Source organism: Astyanax mexicanus, chromosome 7 (assembly GCF_023375975.1).
Source record: "Astyanax mexicanus isolate ESR-SI-001 chromosome 7, AstMex3_surface, whole genome shotgun sequence".
In the NCBI taxonomy this organism is placed as follows: Eukaryota; Metazoa; Chordata; class Actinopteri; order Characiformes; family Acestrorhamphidae; genus Astyanax; species Astyanax mexicanus.
Genome location: NC_064414.1, coordinates 19,054,957 through 19,074,365, shown reverse-complemented (window position 1 = coordinate 19,074,365; position 19,409 = coordinate 19,054,957). Strand labels below are relative to the sequence as shown.

The following is a 19,409-nucleotide window of genomic DNA, read 5'->3' as shown; positions in this document are numbered from 1 at the left end:
GCCTGGGTTGGTGGGTGGTTTAAGATTGGTTGGGTTAGGCCAGACTGGGTGGGTTGGTTATGGCTGGGTTGATTAGAGTTGGTGGGTTAGGACTAGATGGGTAGAATAGGGATTTGGATGGGTATGTTTGGGATTGGTGTGTGTTACAGGACTGGATGGGTGCTATTCGCTGGTTGTGTATTATAGGACTGGATAGGTGGTTGGGTTAATGTTGGGTATGTTAGGACAAGATGTGTAGAACAGGGATCTTGGTGGTTGTCTTTGGGATGAGTTGCTGCTATAGGTCTGGGTGGGTGGATTAGGACTAGGTGGGTGCTATAAGACCTGGGTAGGTGGGTGCCTGAGTTAGGGATGGGTGTTTAGTTGGTATAGGACTGGGTGGGTTGGGGTTTTGGAATGGGTTTGACTTAAGTGGGTGGACTTGAACTTCGGGGTTTGTGTTAGGAATAGCTGTGTGGATAAGATTGGCCTGGGTGGATAGGTGGGTTTGGGATATAGGTTAAGCCTCTGCTTGGTCTGGGTTAGGTCTGCATTTTGGGACTGGGTGTGTCAGTGGGTTAAGGCTGGGTGGGTTAGGAATAGATGTGCAGGATAGGGATAGATGTGTTAGGGATTTGTGTGCTATAGTTGGTGCTATAGAACTGGGTAGGTGCTATAGAAGTGAGTTGGTGATATGGGACTGGGTAGGTGCTATAGGACTGGGTATGTGCTTTAGGACTTGATGGGTGGATTAGTACTAGGTGAGTGCTATAGGACAGGGTGGGTGCTATAGGGCTGAGTGGGTGTTATAGGGCTGGGTTTCTTTAATAGGGACCTGAGTGGGTGGCTAAGTTAGGGATGCCTGTTCAATTGGTATAGGACCGGGTGGGTTGGGTTTAGGACTTGGTTTGAATTAAGTGGGTGGAGTAGAACTTAGGGGTTTGGGTTAGGAATAGCTGTGTGGAAGAGATTGGACTGGGAGTGTAGGTGGGTTTAGGATATGGGTTAAGACTGGGCTCAGTCTGAGTTAGGTCTGGGTTTTGGGACTGTGTGTGTCAGTGGGTTCCCTAACCCTGGGTGGGTTAGGACTAGATGTGTGGGATAGTGATGGATGTGTTAGGGATGAGTTGGTGGTTTAGAACTGGTTGTGTGCTGTAGAACTGGGGCTGGGTAGGTTAGGATTAGGTGTGTGGGATGGGGATCTGCGTGGGTGGCTGAGTTAGGAATGGGTGTTTGGTCGATATAGGACTGGGTTTGATCTAAACTGGGGAACTTTTAGGTAGATGGGTTAGGACATGGTATAAGACTGAACTAGGCCTGGGTTATTAGGACTGGGTGGGTGAGTTGCTTCAGGACTGGATGTATTGGTGGATTGGGACTGGGCTTTGGACTCTTTGTAAGCAACGTGGGAACATTATACTGCTGAGGTACAGTTATTATTAGTAGTACAATCAAATATGTTAATTAATAGCAGTATAAGTAGTATATTTAAAACAGTAATTTTACCATAGAGGATGGCTGGGTCAGGTGTAGCACAGCCGGAGTGTTCAGCCAATGGAAACACAGCACAAATGCAGTAATAGAGGAATATGCGTTTCTGCATTTGTGTGTGTGTGTCACGTGACGCTTCGGCGAAGAGCACAGAGTCACACAGACTCGCAGAGAGAGAGAGAGAGAGAGAGAGAGAGAGAGCGCGGTGGAGACGCGCGGACAGCTCCAGTCAGTAGTACTTGAGTCAGTCAGGCACAGGCAGCCGTGAGGAACCGGGGAGAGGGAGCAGCAACACACCGCCTCCCCAACAACACCGACACCACCACCGACAACACTACTGACATCCACAGCGCTCACTCACCCAGCGGAGGTGAAGGACGAGACCCGCCGGTCTGAGAGGCTCTCTCCGCGCCGGACTCGCCGCGTGTCCGCTCCGAGGAGCTCCGGAAACTTGTGGAATTTACCGGGGAAACTGAAGAGAGACCGAGGCTACCTCTGACTCCTGACACCACTGCGCTTACTATCCTCTCTACGTGTTTTTTTACCAGTTTATTTCACCTTTTTATCTTTTTATCGCGTGTTTTTGATTTTTGCATTTTTTGTTTTTGAGAACGTGAACTGCCCGCGAGCGACAGAGCGTGCGTGTTTGTGTGTTTTTCTGTGTGAGTGAGGGAAATACAGCGGAACGAGAGAGAGAGATAGAGATTGTGTGTGTGTGAAAGAGAGAGAGAGAGAGAGAAAGAGAGAGTGAGAGGAGAAGAAACTGCAGCTTTGGCCGCTGACAGACAGCAGCAGCACAGCGTTATTAGCAGCACCAGCTCTTCTCATTCTCCTGGTTTCCGCTGCTTCTTCTTCTTCTCTTCATTATTATTTCTGGACGCGGTGAGTCAGTCAGTTAATCAGAGCAGCTCCAGCTCCAGCAGCTCCAGCGGCTGCACTTGTTCCTCCTGCCCGCTTCCCTCGCACTGTAACCGGCTCCACTCCTCCAGCGCGCTCGCCCCGCTCCCGCGTTAGTTATTATTTTATTTAGACAGTGAGTGTTTGTGAGCGTGTGTGAGAGCTTCGGGGGCCTCAGCTGTGGTAAATTGTTTGGAATATGGTGGGGGAAATGGAAGCGAAGGAGAAGCCGAAGCCCAGCCCAGACTATCTGATGCAGCTGATGAACGACAAGAAGCTGATGAGCAGCCTGCCCAACTTCTGCGGCATCTTCAACCACCTGGAGCGGCTTCTGGACGAAGGTACGAGCGAATACAGAGCAAACACACACCGAACACGGTGTCGAGCAGTGTGTGTGTGTGAGAGAGAGAGTGAGTGTGAGGCTGATTGGGGTCTGGGTTTGTTTCAGGACACACAGACAGTAGTGAGTGTGTGACAGTGGCAGGAGTCTCACAATTGTTGCTTATCTAGCGAGAATCCAGAGAGAGAATCCAAAGAGATTATATGGCGTCCTCAACTCCTCATATAGTCTCCATGAGACTATATGGTGTCCCCAACTCCTCTCTTCTGCTGTTGTTGTTGTTTTGGTTGAGATAGATAACTAAGCTGTTAGATAACTCGCAAACAGTGTGTGAGAGCTGGAATCTATCTCTGAGAAAGAGAAAGAGAGAGAGAAAGAGAGCATGTGTGTGTGATACAGTATAATAATAGTGCAGACAGTCTATAAACACATATAATAATTCCCTTTAATATGACTTTAAACTCTTGTGAGAGAAAATGTGAAGCCTTGTGGGTTGTTATCAGATCACAGACAGTCTAAGGGGCATATTAGGCAACTCAGAGGTAAGACAAACCCAAACACAAGACCCTAGTAAGTGTTTTGGGAACTGTTCACTGTTCAGAACTTCAGAAAACTCTTTAAATTGTCTTTTGTTCTTTCTTTTTTTTTACAACGTCGATCATTAGGTAGGTTCACCATAAGACTACATTTTTAATTTAGACAACCATTCAAAATTCAGTTTTTCAAATATCTATTTTCTGACTATAGAACAGAATTTTAGAACATTAAGAAATGTGACAACCCTGCAAGCACCAAAACAACAGGTTGTCACAATGTTGTCAGTATTTAGTAACTGTGTTTGCTGGATGACACATATATATATCACTCAATGGATAACTTGTTGCTAAATCTATTTATCTTCTCATCAAATCTAGCCCTGATATACATATTCATTCCGCGATATACATACTAACTGGATTTGAAATGGTTGGGAATTGGAAGCAGAAGAGTTTAAATACCAGAGTGCGAAAAAATAAATAAATCATCCCCTTTGTTGAACTACCTTGTTTAACCCCCTTATTTTAATGGTATTACGTGATGTGAGCTAAGATTCCTAAATCAGTTTATTCACTAAATTTTTATAATCATCACTATCATTGCTGTCACACAAAACGCCCATATCTCCCTATTGACATAATAATGTGAATTTGGGCTGCATGATACTGCCTGTACTTTGGGTAACATTTGAGTTGCGATACAGAACACAGAGATTTTCATCAGATTTCACTGGTCTTTAATGATCCAACGTGTCATGATATATGTAATTTTTGCGGATTTTAGTAAAATAGATCATTTTGAGTACATATTTTCTTGCTTAGGTGATTGATACGCAATTAAAAACGAACACACCCTTTTTTTAAATCAATCATCATAAAAGTTTTTAAAAAATTAAAGAAAGGAAAAGAATTAAAGAAAAGATGCTGCAATGATACTTTATATTGTGCAGCCAAATTCAATGATAATTATTTACCAATAGAAATTATGCAAAATTATTTGAAATAATGTATATTTTTTTACATTGGAAGTCCTTATTATAAGTTAAGGATTTTTTTTTTCTTTCTTTGCAAAACTCATATTTTGGAGTTGACAGCAATGATATATCTGATATGTATATAGGAAAACACTTACAAACAGAATTATTATACAACTATCTGAAGTTTTCTCAGTTGTAAATGTTAATTCAGAGGTCTGTGTTCTAATCACAGTACAAGATCAGAAAAGACCAGAAAAGAGAATATCTGTCTGTTTTGTTTCCCACACATTCAGTATCTTCAGCTCACAACCCGTCCAAAAAATCGATCCCTGACTACAGGGCAGGCTTTTGACTCAAAACCTTTCTCTTCTTGTTTGAGTGTGTGTCAGTGCGCGTGCATGTGTGTATCGGAGCGGGTCTGGTGGTCGGAACGAGCGGTGCTGCCCTTAAACAGTTTGCTAAGGGTATAAATACATTAGATGAGTAGACTGCCCTGAGAATGGAAGTGCTGCGGAGTGGACAGACTATGATCCATTGATTCAGCCCACAGCTAATTTCTGGCCTGTGCTGCATTTTAAATTAATCCCGTATATCTAAACGGCAACAGGACTGACAGGAGAGGCAAGGTGTTCCTCTGGAAAATTCGGAATAAGTTATTTCAGAGTATGACCTGTGAATCTGTGTGGAGAAGTGCAGGCACATCGGCAGTGTTTTTCGGTTTCTGGAGCACCAGGGGGCTCCTCTCCTTTCCATTGTGGGAACCGTGTTCTCCCTTCTCAACTTTACACAGCTCTAAATGGAGACGTGCACCCACACGCAAATATGTACATTTCGTCACCATCATGCAAACGTTTTGTATCAACAAATTGGCAACTTTCTTAGCTTTCAATGGAATTTAAGTCAATGTAAAAATACTTACACTTGAGTCATATTATGACCACCTCCTTGTTTCTACACTTACTGTCCATTTTATTAGCTCCACTGGCTACGTAGGAGCACTTTACCAAGTATTTACTATTTGTGTGGTGGAGTAACATTAACGTGGTGTGTAAGTAAGTGAGTAAGTGGATCTGACACAGCAGTGCTGCTGGAGTTTTTAAACACTGTGTCAAATCATTGCCCATTCTATTAGACACTCCTACCTAGCGGCTCCACCTTAGATGTAGATGTAGTTGTAAAGTCAGGGACAGAAGCTCATGTGTTAGCTGAATATTTCTGGTTGGTGAACTTTATCTTATTATAGCAGTGATGCTGGATTCTGATGTGTTTAAGAACTACAGCACAACACTAAAACACATCCACCTCTACTATGTCAATGTCACTGCAGTGCTGAGAATGATACGCCAACCCTGATAATATACCTGTCATGTGGTGGTCTATCCTGTGGGGTCCTGAATATTATGGAACAGGGTGAAAGGAGGATAATAAAGTAAGCAGAGAAACAGATACAGTACTACAGTCTGTAATTATAGTATGGTAGTATCTCTAGTACTGTAGTAGTATAGTATCTCTAAAAATTATAGAAACAAGTGAGACTTACTTAAAATTAGATTAGGCATTTAAATGTCTGGATGTTTTTTAAACATAAAAAGTACTCATATTTAGTGATTAAATATGTAATCTGTTGTGTTTGGGCCCTTTTGGAGACAAAAACTAAGTTGAATGTAAACTGGGTAAGTGAGCCATTTACCCATCTCCCATTGTGCTTCTGTCCCAAGCACTTTGTGTAATACAGTGCTGTTACAAATGAACGATTAATCAACACTGAAATTTGTAGTTGAAAAATGCATATAATCGAAAATGTTGATTTTATCCACTAATTGTTGCAGCTCTAAGTTACAGAACTACAAAGTGTTCCTGTATGACCAGTAGAACTGATAAAATGGACAGTAAGTGTAGAAACAAGGAGATGGTTATAATACTCTGACATGACTGTATACATGTAAATATATTGCTCTAACTGTTAATAATAAATAAATATTAATGAAACTGAGCTGCCTTTTATTTTTGAGAAAAAAAAATCTAAAAAGTGCTCTTTTAATACTCTCATAATTCAGCAGTGATCTTGGAGCTCCTAGTCTTGTCCTGGTCTCCTCAAAAAATCTGGTAGCAAACAGCAGTCTGGGAAGCGAATAAAAAAAACTGTTCTTTAAGCGGTTACGCCGTTTAGTGGAATTCAGCTGAATTCTCCATTGTGTCTTTGGCTCGCTGACGGAAAGTGCTTCGCTTGTCCAGCTGGGGTGCAAGTGCTGACCGTTGCGTAAAGCATGCTGTGTCTGATGCATGCTCACGAGTTGCTTTTCACTCTCTGAATCATCTGTGTCTCTGGTTATGTGCGCAAAGTGCTTTTTGTGGCATGTTACACACGTTAGAATGAGGTGATGTAAGAACTTCTCTAAGAACTTGCGTAATCTTCACGCTTATTTTAAACAGTGAAAGCTTTCACAGAAAGAAATACACAAAGGAGCTTAAACTGTATTTAAGTACAATATTAAAAATACAGATGTAAACATTCTGTTTAAAGGTTTTACACTTTAATATAATGGAGGTTCTTCAAGAAGGGTGATTCTTTACAAAATACAGGTGTTCTATTTTGAGCTATGGCAACTTAAAGACCCCTTTGGATGAACACATATTATTATTTTTTATTTGCATTGGTATTATGTTGGTATAATGTTCTATTTAAAACAGTTTTAAGTAGAACGTTATACAGAGTCCTAATATTTAGCTGCAAGAAAGCTTACATTCTTTTACTTCGTCAGTACCGTATAGAACTCTTTTTGCAACTGTACAACTGTATATCCAGGATCTGTTAATATAAGACATGTGTTACATTTCTTACTATTCAGTCCCACTTTCTATAAACTCTCACTGTTTAATAACTATGTAATAATGTTATAACAACCCATGCTTTTGCAGTTACACAAGCGTGTCTTAGTAGCTGTAAATGAAAAGCTGCAATCCATATAAACGCCATATTATTAACCACATAATAGAGAATATGCAATTACACCTATTGACAAATATGAAGTTTATATTGTAATCTACTGCTACTGATTTGTACTGCTAATGAATCACTAGCAGTTACATTGTTGTTGTTTGTTGTATTATTAATCTATAACTACATCGTTATTACAAACATTTTCTTGTCACCTTATTTTAGAACCTTCATCATTACATCTCATATAATTTAATATCAAAATGTTTCTGGTCATATTGGTCATATTAGTAATGCGTTAATATATTAATATATACTTTTTTCAGTAGCAAGAAATCTAACATGTTACTATTTACAAACCAGTAGTCAGATTAAAGTAACATATCCAAATCTTTGTGCGTTTTTTTTTTTTTTTTTGGCATTCTCCTTTATGAAAAAGATATTGTAATGTCTGAGTGGATGTGTTGAAAGGATGGATGAGAAAAAAAATTACAGTCGTCACTTTATTGCTGAAAATTTTGGCCGCCTCCAAGCCAAAATAACAACAGGCTAGCGAGCTAACAAGCTAACAAGCCTAATACTAGCACTCGAGGTTGAACATAAACACACACACAGCGAGCCTCCCTTCTTCTGTTCCTCACACACACTCACACAGCAAGTCTCCCTACTGCTGCTTCTCACACATACACAGACGTAGCGAGCCTCCCTTCTTCTGTTCCTCACACACACTCACACAGCAAGTCTCCCTACTGCTGCTTCTCACACATACACAGACGTAGCGAGCCTCCCTTCTTCTGCTTCTCTCACACACGCAAACAAACACATACACAAAGCGAGCCTCCCTATTTCTGCTTCTCACACACACACACACAGAAACACTCACAGCGAGCCTCCCTCTTTCTACACCTCACACACGCACACATACACACACACACAGTCCTCGCACTCTCTCTCCCGCCACCCCCCCACGCACTCCCAAATCACACACTTATCTTATACTCCAAACACATCAGCGCATTGTTTAACACAGTGTTCAGTAAGCACAGAACATTACTGCAGATTTACTACAGTATATTTTTACTTTGTTCTTGTGTCTCGGGGAGTGATGTCTGGCCTATGTGACACTCTTTTAACACCACGCAGCGACACAAACACTAAAGGGAGGAGATAGATGTGTGTTTTCAATCTGGAAATACAGACACTCTTCTGAGTTTGGATCAGCTAAAGATGATAAATATTAAGATTTGTTATTCACTCTGTGCTGGAGACAAAGTGCAACTTAGCTTTAAAAACACAACGTCAAATTTGAAGAAATGTTTGGAGTCGCAGGGGCACACTTACAGAACAAGTACCAAAGGTGGAGCGAAGCTTCCACTAAAGTGAGTTTTGGCAAAACTGTTATATTGAGGCGGCAGTAACTTAAAATTACCATAACGTAAATAAGTTTAATTAGGGGGTAATTAGTAATCAGATTACTTTTTCAAAGTAACTATGCATCACTGATTGTATTCAAAGTGAATGTAGTTGTCACGTCTTAGCCCTGTCTCATGTCTCTGTGTGTCTTCCCCACGTGACCTGTGCCTCTCTGTGTCTCCTGTCAGTAGATTTCCACCATGTGTTTCTCATTTGTAGCTCCGCCTCTTCCCCAGGTGTTTCCAATTCTAGTGTGTTTTATGTTACTATAAATAGCCCTCTCTGCCACCTTGTCCTCCGTCGGTCTTTGCACCTTCCCATGTCGTTTTGTCTCTTTCTGTGTTTTATAGCTTCGCTCAGTGTTTACCTTGTTTTCTTAGCCTTAGTCCCTTGTTTCACGTTTATCTTCTTGTATATATATATTCCCTGTTTATTTTCTCATTATTATCTCTAGTTGGTTTAGTTTATGTTCTTTAGTTTCTCTCGTTTGTTTTGGTTTTTGGTTATATGTTTATCTATTTTCCGTTATTTAGTTTATTCCCCAGTTCCTTGTATATATCTCCCTGTTTTATGTTTACGTGTTTATTTGTTGCCTGTCTCTTTGTTTATCTTTGTTATTTATTAATTAAATTATTTGTTTCGCCCTTACCTGCATTTGTGTCCGCCTCCTCGTCTCCCTGCTTGGGTCATTTCGTGACAGTAGTCTACTACTTTTACTACCAAAGGCACTGATAATCAATCAGGTAGCTGTGCTAACCCAACAAGCTTACATCTACCTTCTTCCAAATAAAAGGAGCTTATTTGTTTAGAGGAAACTCAGTTATGACTTTCATGATCTTACAGGTACTGTAAGATGTTAGCTTAAGGGCTAACCAACAAGCTTCACAAATGATAAAGCTAAAATGCTAAATCTCCACAATGAGAATAAAGACAAAAGAGCTTTTTTTTACTCGAGTGATTTTCTTTACACTGTCGCACGAAATCACAAAGAACGGACTACTTAAATATCCTCTAAAAATGACTTGGAATTAAATCTTTTTACATTGTAAAAGGTTTATTCTTTCTCTTTCAAAGTCTCTGTCCAAGGTTTTCTCTCGACAGCAGCGATAAGTAAAGAATTAACGTCTAAAGAATAAAGACTCCTCAGAAATGCATAAGACTGCAGCAGAAGAACTCACTGACCTCATTGGCAGCACATTGCTGTGTCTGATGAGTAGTTATTATGAAGGTCATATTTTGCATTGGAGACATTGAGTGAGTGGTGGAAGTGAAGTCCTGAAGTGGTTGTTACAGTGTTGTCACAGCGCTGCCACTAAAGCGCAGCTCTGACTGCAGCTGCTGCTGGCTGAACAGTGTGTAGGTGGAGGACTGTACACTGAAGAAGCATGGAAATGCAGAGATGAAAGTGTAACTCGTCTGTGCTCATCACACTTCAAGTGGATTTGTGAGTCACACACACACATGGGTTTCCGATTTCACTGCTGCTTTAAGGAAAGTTGGAATGATGTGATCACAGATAGAGGCCCATCACACTGTTCAACCAGATCTCCCCTCAGGAGCATGACTGTATAGAAAGGTATGACCACCATCAAAGCACTGAGAATGTGAGCCTCACAAACGATGAAGCTAAAATGCTAAATCGCCTCAATGAGACTAAAGACAAAAGAGCTTGTTTTACTTGAGTGATTTTCTTTAAATTGTCACACAAAGTTACAAAGAATGGACCACTTAAAAATCTTCAAAAATGACTTGGAATTAAATATTTTTACATTGTCTTTCATTACAAGTTAATAAGGTTTGTTCTTTCTCTTTTAAAGTCTCTGTCCAAGATTTTCTCTCGACAGCAGTGATAAGTAAAGCATTAACATTAAAATAAAAAAGAATCCTCAGAAAAGCATAAGACTGCAGTAAAAGTGTTTCTGCCTGATGTGCATGTGAAGGGCTGGGTACCATTTTTTTTATAATGGTACCTGTTCGATACTTTGAATTCGGTACCAATACCCAAACAATACTTTTTCAGTACATTTTTCTATATTCTAACCCAACAAATCATTTTTTTTACATTTTATTTTGTATTTTTTTATAAATACAAAACGTATTTATTTACCAGCCAACATGAGTAATCTCATTCTCATACTGTCACCTTGAAACACTACCATACTTTTAAAACGTGTTAGAACAAAAACAATGAGCATGATTATTTGTGGCGCTTTATTAAGAACAAAAATACCAGCATTACTAACTGCTTAAACTACACTTATTTTTTCTAAGCATTTTGCTGGATGCATTTCAGTTTTTAAGAGTTCCTTTTAAGAAAGATGAGCATTAAATTGGCAAAATAAAATTATATTTATATTAGTGGTGTTAATCACCCAAAAATTCTGTATTATTGTGAGGGGACAGTAAAAAATAGAGTAGTGGGATTTAGGCTGGACAGATTAGATAATTGTTACTGTATTATATTATCCCAGAGTAGAGTGAGCAAGGACAGAGTAGTAGAGACTTTTTGGTCGGTACCTTTTTGACATCGAATTTTTAAAATCCAGCCCTACCCTTGAGTCTGAGGCCACTCCAACTGCAGGGCTTCTGAGAAGTAAGACAGACAGTGGATGTTGGATGGGGGGTCATTATTAAAACTGCAGTAATACTGGTGGTGTGTGAATGAATCAGACACGTCAGTGCTGCTGGAGTTTTTAAACACTGTGTTCACTCAATGCCCACTCTATTAGACACTCTTTTTTAGCTTCTCCACCATGAAGATGTGCAGTCATAGTGGAAGTGGCTGAGGAACTCTGCTTCTACTTAAACATCTAAATCTCTGCTGTCTTACTTCTCATTTTACTTTTATAAATAGATACAGCACTATATATTTTTATATATCTTAACTGCTTTTAATAATACTATTTTAGCTGCTATTTTCACAAATAAGGAGCCTAGAGATTCCCACTCCTAGTAGCACAATACTGTATTGACTTGGGTTGCACAGAATATTTGCTAATGGACAATATTAGGTTGTGAATGGCAATTAGTGAAAAGACCAAATAATTTCTACATTAAAATGACTTTTTTTTTCTTTTTGTAAGTCATTTTGCAGTGTTTCCTCTAACAGTGGAGGCCTACAATACACCACCCCTCACCTCCATCCCCAGCAGTGCTCAGGCTTCTGCTCTATACTGAGCAGGAAGTGATGAAATAGTCGACAGGAAGAGCCGACAATTAAGTTCACCCAGGTTTTGGATGGAGCTCCATTACTCCAAAGAACGCAGTGCCACTTCTCCACAGCTCAATGCTGGGGGGCTTCATACCCCTCTAGCACGCTTGCCGTTGGGCACAATTACTGTAGACTCCATTGGCAGTGCTTTTATTTGGAGATTATGTGCACAGCTGAACACCTGTCTCAGCAGGAGGTTCACCTTGAAGTAGCTGAATTAACTGAGACAGAAAAAGAGACAAAATGTACACCATACTTTTCATTCATTTGCTATGCAACTTTAATCTTTACATACACAAAGATCTTATTCATATAATGAGACTTGTTGGATAACTGACATCTGGAGAAAGCTGCTGAAAAAAGTTCTGTATTACAGAACAACAAAACATTGCAATTTCAGATATCATGTCACTGTGCACACACACCTGCCTCTCTGGATCTGTTGACTCAATGCAAAAGTGTAAACCACAGATATTCAATCATAGGTTGCCAGGACTGTATAGAAGCCTGAAGGGGGATTAGCAGTTGAATACAGAATAGGGGTGTGCCATATCATATCGTACGCAATAATATCGCCAACATTTTTTGAATATCGTGAATGACATTATACTCTAAAAATATCGTGCCATATCACCCACCCCCACTTATTACATCAGGGTCCTACTTTTTTCACACTGTTTTTATTTTCCATTATGTGTCTACTAGAGACAGATTAAGTCTGTCCAGGATCATTTATTTTACTTTAATCCTGGTTACATGGAGATATTTAGAGTGCATCATAAGTCATCATGACATTTTGGATCATTGACTTCTGTTACAAATCTGATCAAATTTTTGTATTTTTTTTTATATCTCAGGTAAGGGTGTGACATAAATCATATGCAATAATAAAATGAAATTTTCATTTTGTTGCAGTAGTGTATTCTTGAAAAAAAAAACAATAATAATTTATATCGCAAAGAGTATCGTTATCGCGCTAATACCGTGAAATATCGTGATATTATTTTAGTGCCATATCACCCACCCCTAATATAGAAGCACCTAAGTGAACAAAACTGTAATAAAAAAAAAATCTAAAACTAACTTGCAGAAAGCTTAGATTTCCATTATTTAAGTGCGGTCAGCAGCAGCGTGGTTAGCAGCAGCGCTAGCCATGTAGCAGCACTTTTTAACGCTAGTAAATGGCACTTGACAGTGCGATACTGAGAAACTCTTAGTGTTGTGGTAAACCAGGGCGCTATCAGCTAGCAGTTTGTCCCATGTAGCTTGTTTTAACGCAGTAAACATGCAGACTACAGTCTGACATACTCGTCTCTGAATGGCGAAAGAGCTAGCGCTAAGCGGCTAATGTTAATACTCCTCCAACCTTGGTGCTGGAGAAACTTTACTGACTTCACTGAACTTCTTTTATAACGCTGCACCTCAGCATAGTGGCTTTACTGCTCCTTACAACCTGACTGACGATTTTTGGGATTTTAAGTGCGCCTTATAGTGTGAACATTTTGGTAGTTAGAATTATTAATTAGTATGAAATTTATTCCTCTGTTTATGTCTGTAGTTGTGTATGTATACATATAAGATACGGACTGGGGGTAATTTTTTTTCTCTGAGACATAACAGTGTGACAGATGTGCAGAGATGACACTGTGTAAGTAGAGTTTTCATGTGAAGAGAAACCAGTTTCACTTCCAGGGTCAAGCCTGGACAAAACTGCAACACCGGAGACACAACATATCACTGCTAACTGTGTGTGTGTGTGTGTGTGGAAGGGAAGAGAAAGTGATAAAGAATGCGCTACACTGAAGGAACTGCAGTTTGGACAGTATTTAAAAGCTGGAATATTAGGTACTATTAAGTCAACCATGGTGAAGAGCACGTCGCTGTGGCCTGATTTCACAGCGTCCAAGTCCTGGCACATCACCCTGCAGAGAACGAGCTGTTCCTTCACTGAAAAGCACAGGGAGAAATCTAAAGCCATCCACATTGTTACAAGTGGTGGGAAAAGGCTTAATCGACAGGGCTTGTTAACACTCATGCATGTGAAGGTGCACTATCAAAAGTTTCGGAGCACCCCTTCTTAAAGTCCACTGACCTCAAATTAGGGAGGAGACAATACCAGAAATTTGATAGTCGGTACCGGTATCACTAAACCACAGATGCCCTGTGATTCCAACCCCTAATCCCTACATCAGATCATACATTGGTACATTAGGGTAGTCAACCAAGCCTTTTAAGGTAAAAATCAACAAAGCACTAATCATCAAAAAACTAAAACATGAAAAATAATGTTGAATTGTTGAAAACGACAGCATTTTTAGGAAATAAGTCATTGTTTAATAAGTAATATGCTTTTAGAACTGATGCAAACACTTTACACTTTACATTGTTTACAAAAAGCAGTGTAAATACAGATTGTTTTACTGCACTCTTTAATGCAGTTTATACACAGAATTGCAGGTTTAAATTTTTGATTCAGGAAAATATTTATTTAATGGTAAAAAAAAATAATGGAGGCTTTTTTGGTTTTGGGTATTTGGTCTTTTGGCCAATTGTTTTGTTTTAATCGTTTACAGTTTTTGCCAAATATTTTTATTTTGGTGCATGAACGATACAAATTTTAAAGTTTTAGCTCTCTGTCTATCTTTCTATCTATCTACCTTACAGTACAAGATGTTACTTAAAAAACAAAATGACAAAATGTGAATTTTAAAAATTCTTATACGGAAATGTGAAGATAAAAAAAATATACGTATATATAGGGAAAAAAAATATTGATAAATATCTAGATGATTAAAAGTCTAAGATTTGACCAGAAATATTGCAATGAACCTAAGTATCACAGAAAATGTTCTTGCGAGTATGTTCTATTGAGTATCGCAGAATAACAGAATTGTGATATCCTCGTTATGGTGGCCAATGAATGAATGAATTCTGATAATATCGTTTAGTGAGATTTCATGTGATTCCCACCCCTAATACCCTAATCCCTACCTCAAATGATACCTTGGTACATTGAGGTAATTAGCCAAGGCTTTTGAGGTCAAAAATGACACAAAAATAAAACATAAAACAAAATAAAGTTGAATTGTAAAGACAAGGACAGTTTTATAAGCGGTATAAAACAGCATAAAGCAGTGTAAAAGCAGTATAAATACACATTGTTTTAATGCCTTCTTTACTGCAGTATTTAAACAGAACTGCAGATCGTTCAGATTGTTAACATAATGTTTTAAAAAAAAATCACTAAACAAAGAAATCAAGATATATGTATATATATAGATCATATTACTCTTGAAAGTGTTGAGTAACGTTTCCTACACCATTTAAAGCCTCTTGGAAATTGGAGAAAAGTTGCAAGATCAGGTCCAGTACAGAAGAGCTACTAAAAGAATCATGGCTGTACTAAAACTTGTGATATATACGTGACACACACACACACGCACATGCATGAATGTATATGTATACCCACTGTCTTTCTCTTTGGTCGGGCCTCTGCTGCGGTGGTATCTCCAAAGCAATGCTAAATCACTGGCTTTTTGCTCAGCTCAGCGATATTCCACCTTTGGAGGAGGAGGAGAGCGTGAATTATCCTCCACAGCTTGTGTCTTCTCGCTACATTGATCATATATAAGACACTGAGTTGGTGCTTTCAGCCAGGGCCTGATGTTATATATCTGCCGCTGCGAGAAACGCAAGATGAAAATGTAAAAATGAGTAGCGCTGGAGAAGCCGTGGCGTCGTCGGCAGCACCAAGTTTGCAAACTCTATGAGAATTGTTTACGCAATATTCCCTCTGGTGTGCTCGGAATAGTAATATCTAATAACTCTGGTGTGAGTGTGTGTGTGTGTGTGTGTGTGGCTTATTTTCATGCATGCTAGTCCCATTTGTGATACCACAGGACAGGACAGACATTGTGGCTTTGCAGCATCTCTCTCTCTCTCTCTCTCTCTCTCTCTCTGTCTTTCTCCTCTCTCTCCCCTCTCTCTCTCTGTGTCGCTCTCCCTCTCTCTCTCTATGTCTCTCTCTCTCTTGTTTACTGACCCTGCTTCCACGAACAGACTTCATCTAACAAAGCTGAAAGAGTTGCTGCCAGTTTTTGTGCTCATTTATGCACAATATAACCATTTACAGCCACTACGCTTTTGTCAAGCCTGCCACAAAGGAAAATACCAAGCCAAAGAAACTTGAGATTGGGTTCTTTGTTAAAAGCACAGACTTTAAAACCTGCTGCCTTCCATTTCTGGTCTTATCCCATCAGCATAGTTTCAGCATAGGTCACCAGCATCCCTACCAGACCTAGTATAAAACTTAATACATTTATAAATGCTACTGTTTAAATATAATCAAATATTTTTTATAACCTATATAGGGTTGCCACCCCTCCTGTAAAATACAGAAACATCCTTTATCTGGCAAATAAGTGTTAAACCAATACAGGACGTCATTTGTTCTGTATTTCCATAAATGTCCAAACACACGTCTGTCACACAAAGTTTTTTTTTTTCTTTTCTTAAGTATAATGAATTATATATGTTTTATTAAGCAATAGTATTACTCAATATAAATATTATATATGGCCATTTAAAGAACAAATCTAAAAGATTAACAGTTAATAAATAAACAGTGAACAGGAAAACAGTGTCCAGTGAATATTACATAAATGATATTATTAGTGTAGTGTAACAGTTTGGCTGAATTGACGTCAGGATATAAGACAGACAAATACTGTTAAATCCAGTTAACAATGTTCATGTCACAGGTGTGGCCTACCACACAGTCAGACACAACCTCAGCTACAACAGTGCTGACTGTGCACTACTGAATTAAAAAAAAATCTTAAAAAAATAAATAAAAAATAATAATAATAATTAAAAATGTAGGAAAAAGAAGAAAGAAAGAAAAGAATATTAAAATAAAAATGAAATAAAACATTACAAAAAAATAAAATAAACATAAGCACAGCTGTGGTGGTCATGGCCCAGAGAAGTCGTGGTGGGTGTCCCTTATTTTCATTTCAACCCTACACCTACAGTCATACACAATACAACTATCCCTGAAATAGTGATGTGATGATGATCAGAAAATAATCAATGTTCAGTAAGTATTTTTAAATTGTAGTTTTATAATTGCTTTTTCTTTGAAAAAAAAAAAATAATAATGGTGTAAAAGTGGCAAAACAATGGAGTTTTTTTTGGTATTTGGTATTCGGTATTTGGCCTTACAGTTACTGTTTTTGTCAAACATTCTTATTTCAGATCATAAATAATACAAAATCTGCATATCTTTAGTATGGAAGGTCTGTCTGCCTGTCTATCTGTCTGTTTATCTCTCTGTCTATCTTACAGGTGAAAAGTATGTATGAAAATGTATATAAAAAAATGCCTTGGCACATTATGTCACACAGTTTAAAGATCTTACTTTAAAAACAAAATGAAAAATCTAATATAGAAATATGAAGAGATAAGAAATTAAAATATATATAGGAAAATGAAAATATTTAAAATAAATATCTAAACGTATTGAAAATAAATATTGCAATGAACCTGAAGACTGGCAAAATAAGATTTGACTCCTTAATCTTTAATCTTTAAACAAATAAAGATTTTCTAAAAAATCGTTTACACCAGTGATTTAGACTGGAGGCCCCAGTGTACAGATTGTTTCAGCTCACACCATCTTTTAATAATTTGATATAAAATAAACACTCAGTGCTTTTCTATGGTCAGGAAGCTCTGTATCCTCAGGCATAACACATTTCTACCTGCCGCCGTGGTCCGGCTTTGCGGTTTGATCTGAGAGGCCCGGCTGGCCCTGACATGTTAGCTGTGAGCGATGCGTCTGCGCAGTCATGTGGAGCAGACGGGGTGTGTGCAGGCTGATGCACAGTCCAAGCATAAACTCCTGCCCCCCCCCTTCCCCCACTCTTTTCCTCCGTTAGTACAGATGAATACCCTCAATGGGCAGCGGGTGCAGCCAGCCATGGTGAGCCGTGCGCCGCGCACTGTAATAAAGGTGATGAATTTAAAAACGGGAGCTGCAGCCGTCGCCACTACAACACCCTGCAATGCAAAGCCGTGCTTCAGACTCCCTCAGAGAGCAGAGGCACTGTCGCAGTACAGAAAGCCTAATAACAGGAGGTGTGTAGGCCTGAGCTTCGTGTAATAATGTGGATTGTGGATTAAATTAGTTATTTGGATTAATGGAGTCATCATGTAACTGAAATTCATAACAGCAGAAATATCAGACGTCTGCAATTTTCACAAACAGAATGAAAGAATGCTTGTATGTTGGCGTGCAACCATTTTGATTAAATTTGGACATTGATTAAATGAGGACATTTCGGGCCTTATTACTGTTAATTTTCTGTTTTTCCACCCTCAACAGAGGCGCAGTGCAGATATTGCTTCAGCACACATGGCCCACAGCTGTTTTATTATTTATGCACTGAAATTAAAGTTTGGCTTAAACTGAAACCAAATAAAATGAAAACTGTAAACTAAAATTTCATTGTTTTTACCACTTTTCTACTATTGAATAAATACAAAAACAACTACAAACAAAAAAAAAAACACTATTTATTGAACATTGTTCATTTTTAATATTCCAGCCAACATACCAACAAAGTACCATGCATTTACCTCTAAACATAGTCATAATATGCAATATTAGTCATAAATTTACCACAGTAAAACATTTCTAATCACAAATGTACATCAGCAGTGTGATTTACCTCAGTAGGGCTATTCTAATCATAAATGTACTTCAGCAGTGCGATTTATCTCAGTAGGGCTGTTGTAATCATAAATAAACATCAGCAGTGCAATTTATCTCAGTTGGGCTATTGTCATCATTAATGTACATCAGCAGTGTGATTTATCTCAGTAGGGCTGTTGTAATCATTAATGTACATCAGCAGTGTGAATTACCTCAGTAGGGCTATTGTAATCGTAAATATACATCAGCAGTGCGATTTACCTTAGTAGGGCTGTTGTAATCATAAATGTACATCAGCAGTGCAATTTACTTCAGTTGGGCTATTGTCATCATAAATGTACATCAGCAGTGTGATTTATCTCAGTAGGACATTTGTAATCATAAATTTAAATCAGCAGTGCGATTTACCCCAGTAGGGATATTGTAATTATAAATGTATATCAGCAGTGTGATTCACCTTAGTAGGAATATTGTAATCATAAATGTACATCAGCAGTGCAATTTACCTTAGTAGGGATATTGTAATAATAAATGTACATTAGCATGCTTTTCAGCAAAGCTTCAGTCGGTATTTTCAAATTTGAACTGTGCAGTACGTCACAGTAATCTGTGTGGAATGTTGCCTGCTCATCTGCCCAGTCCCATTCCCCAAGTCTCATTTCCACACTGTAATCTGCACTCCGAGCAATCAGTGATCTGCTAAACAGGTAATCACTGAACTTCAGTAAGGTTGCTTACCATAGCTAGATAATTTACCACATTACCAGGGTAGCGACAGGCATTTTGGACAATGAATCATATACAGCTCTGTAAAAAAATCAGACCACTAAAAATGATGAGTTTTTTTGATTTTTACCTATTTGAAAACCTCTGGAATATAATCAAGAGGAAGATGGATGATCACAAGCCATT

The 19,409-nt window shown here is 38.7% G+C and overlaps 1 protein-coding gene across 6 annotated transcripts in view; it reads left to right on the top strand.

The window, feature by feature from the left end:
- Positions 1-1,624: 1,624 nt before the first annotated feature.
- Positions 1,625-19,409, top strand: part of LOC103026410 (protein quaking) — a 192,855-nt gene continuing 175,070 nt past the window's right edge. For 2 of the 6 annotated variants that reach the window (XR_007439921.1, XM_049480997.1), the window contains exon 1: positions 1,627-2,708. Coding sequence is in view for 5 of the 6 variants with exons in the window: in XM_049480997.1 (XP_049336954.1) it covers positions 2,567-2,708 (142 nt within the window). In the remaining variant the exon portion in view is untranslated. Of the gene's footprint in view, positions 2,709-19,409 lie in introns of all 6 variants that reach the window. The other 4 variants (XM_049481001.1, XM_049481000.1, XM_049481002.1 and 1 more) reach the window with 3 other exon arrangements.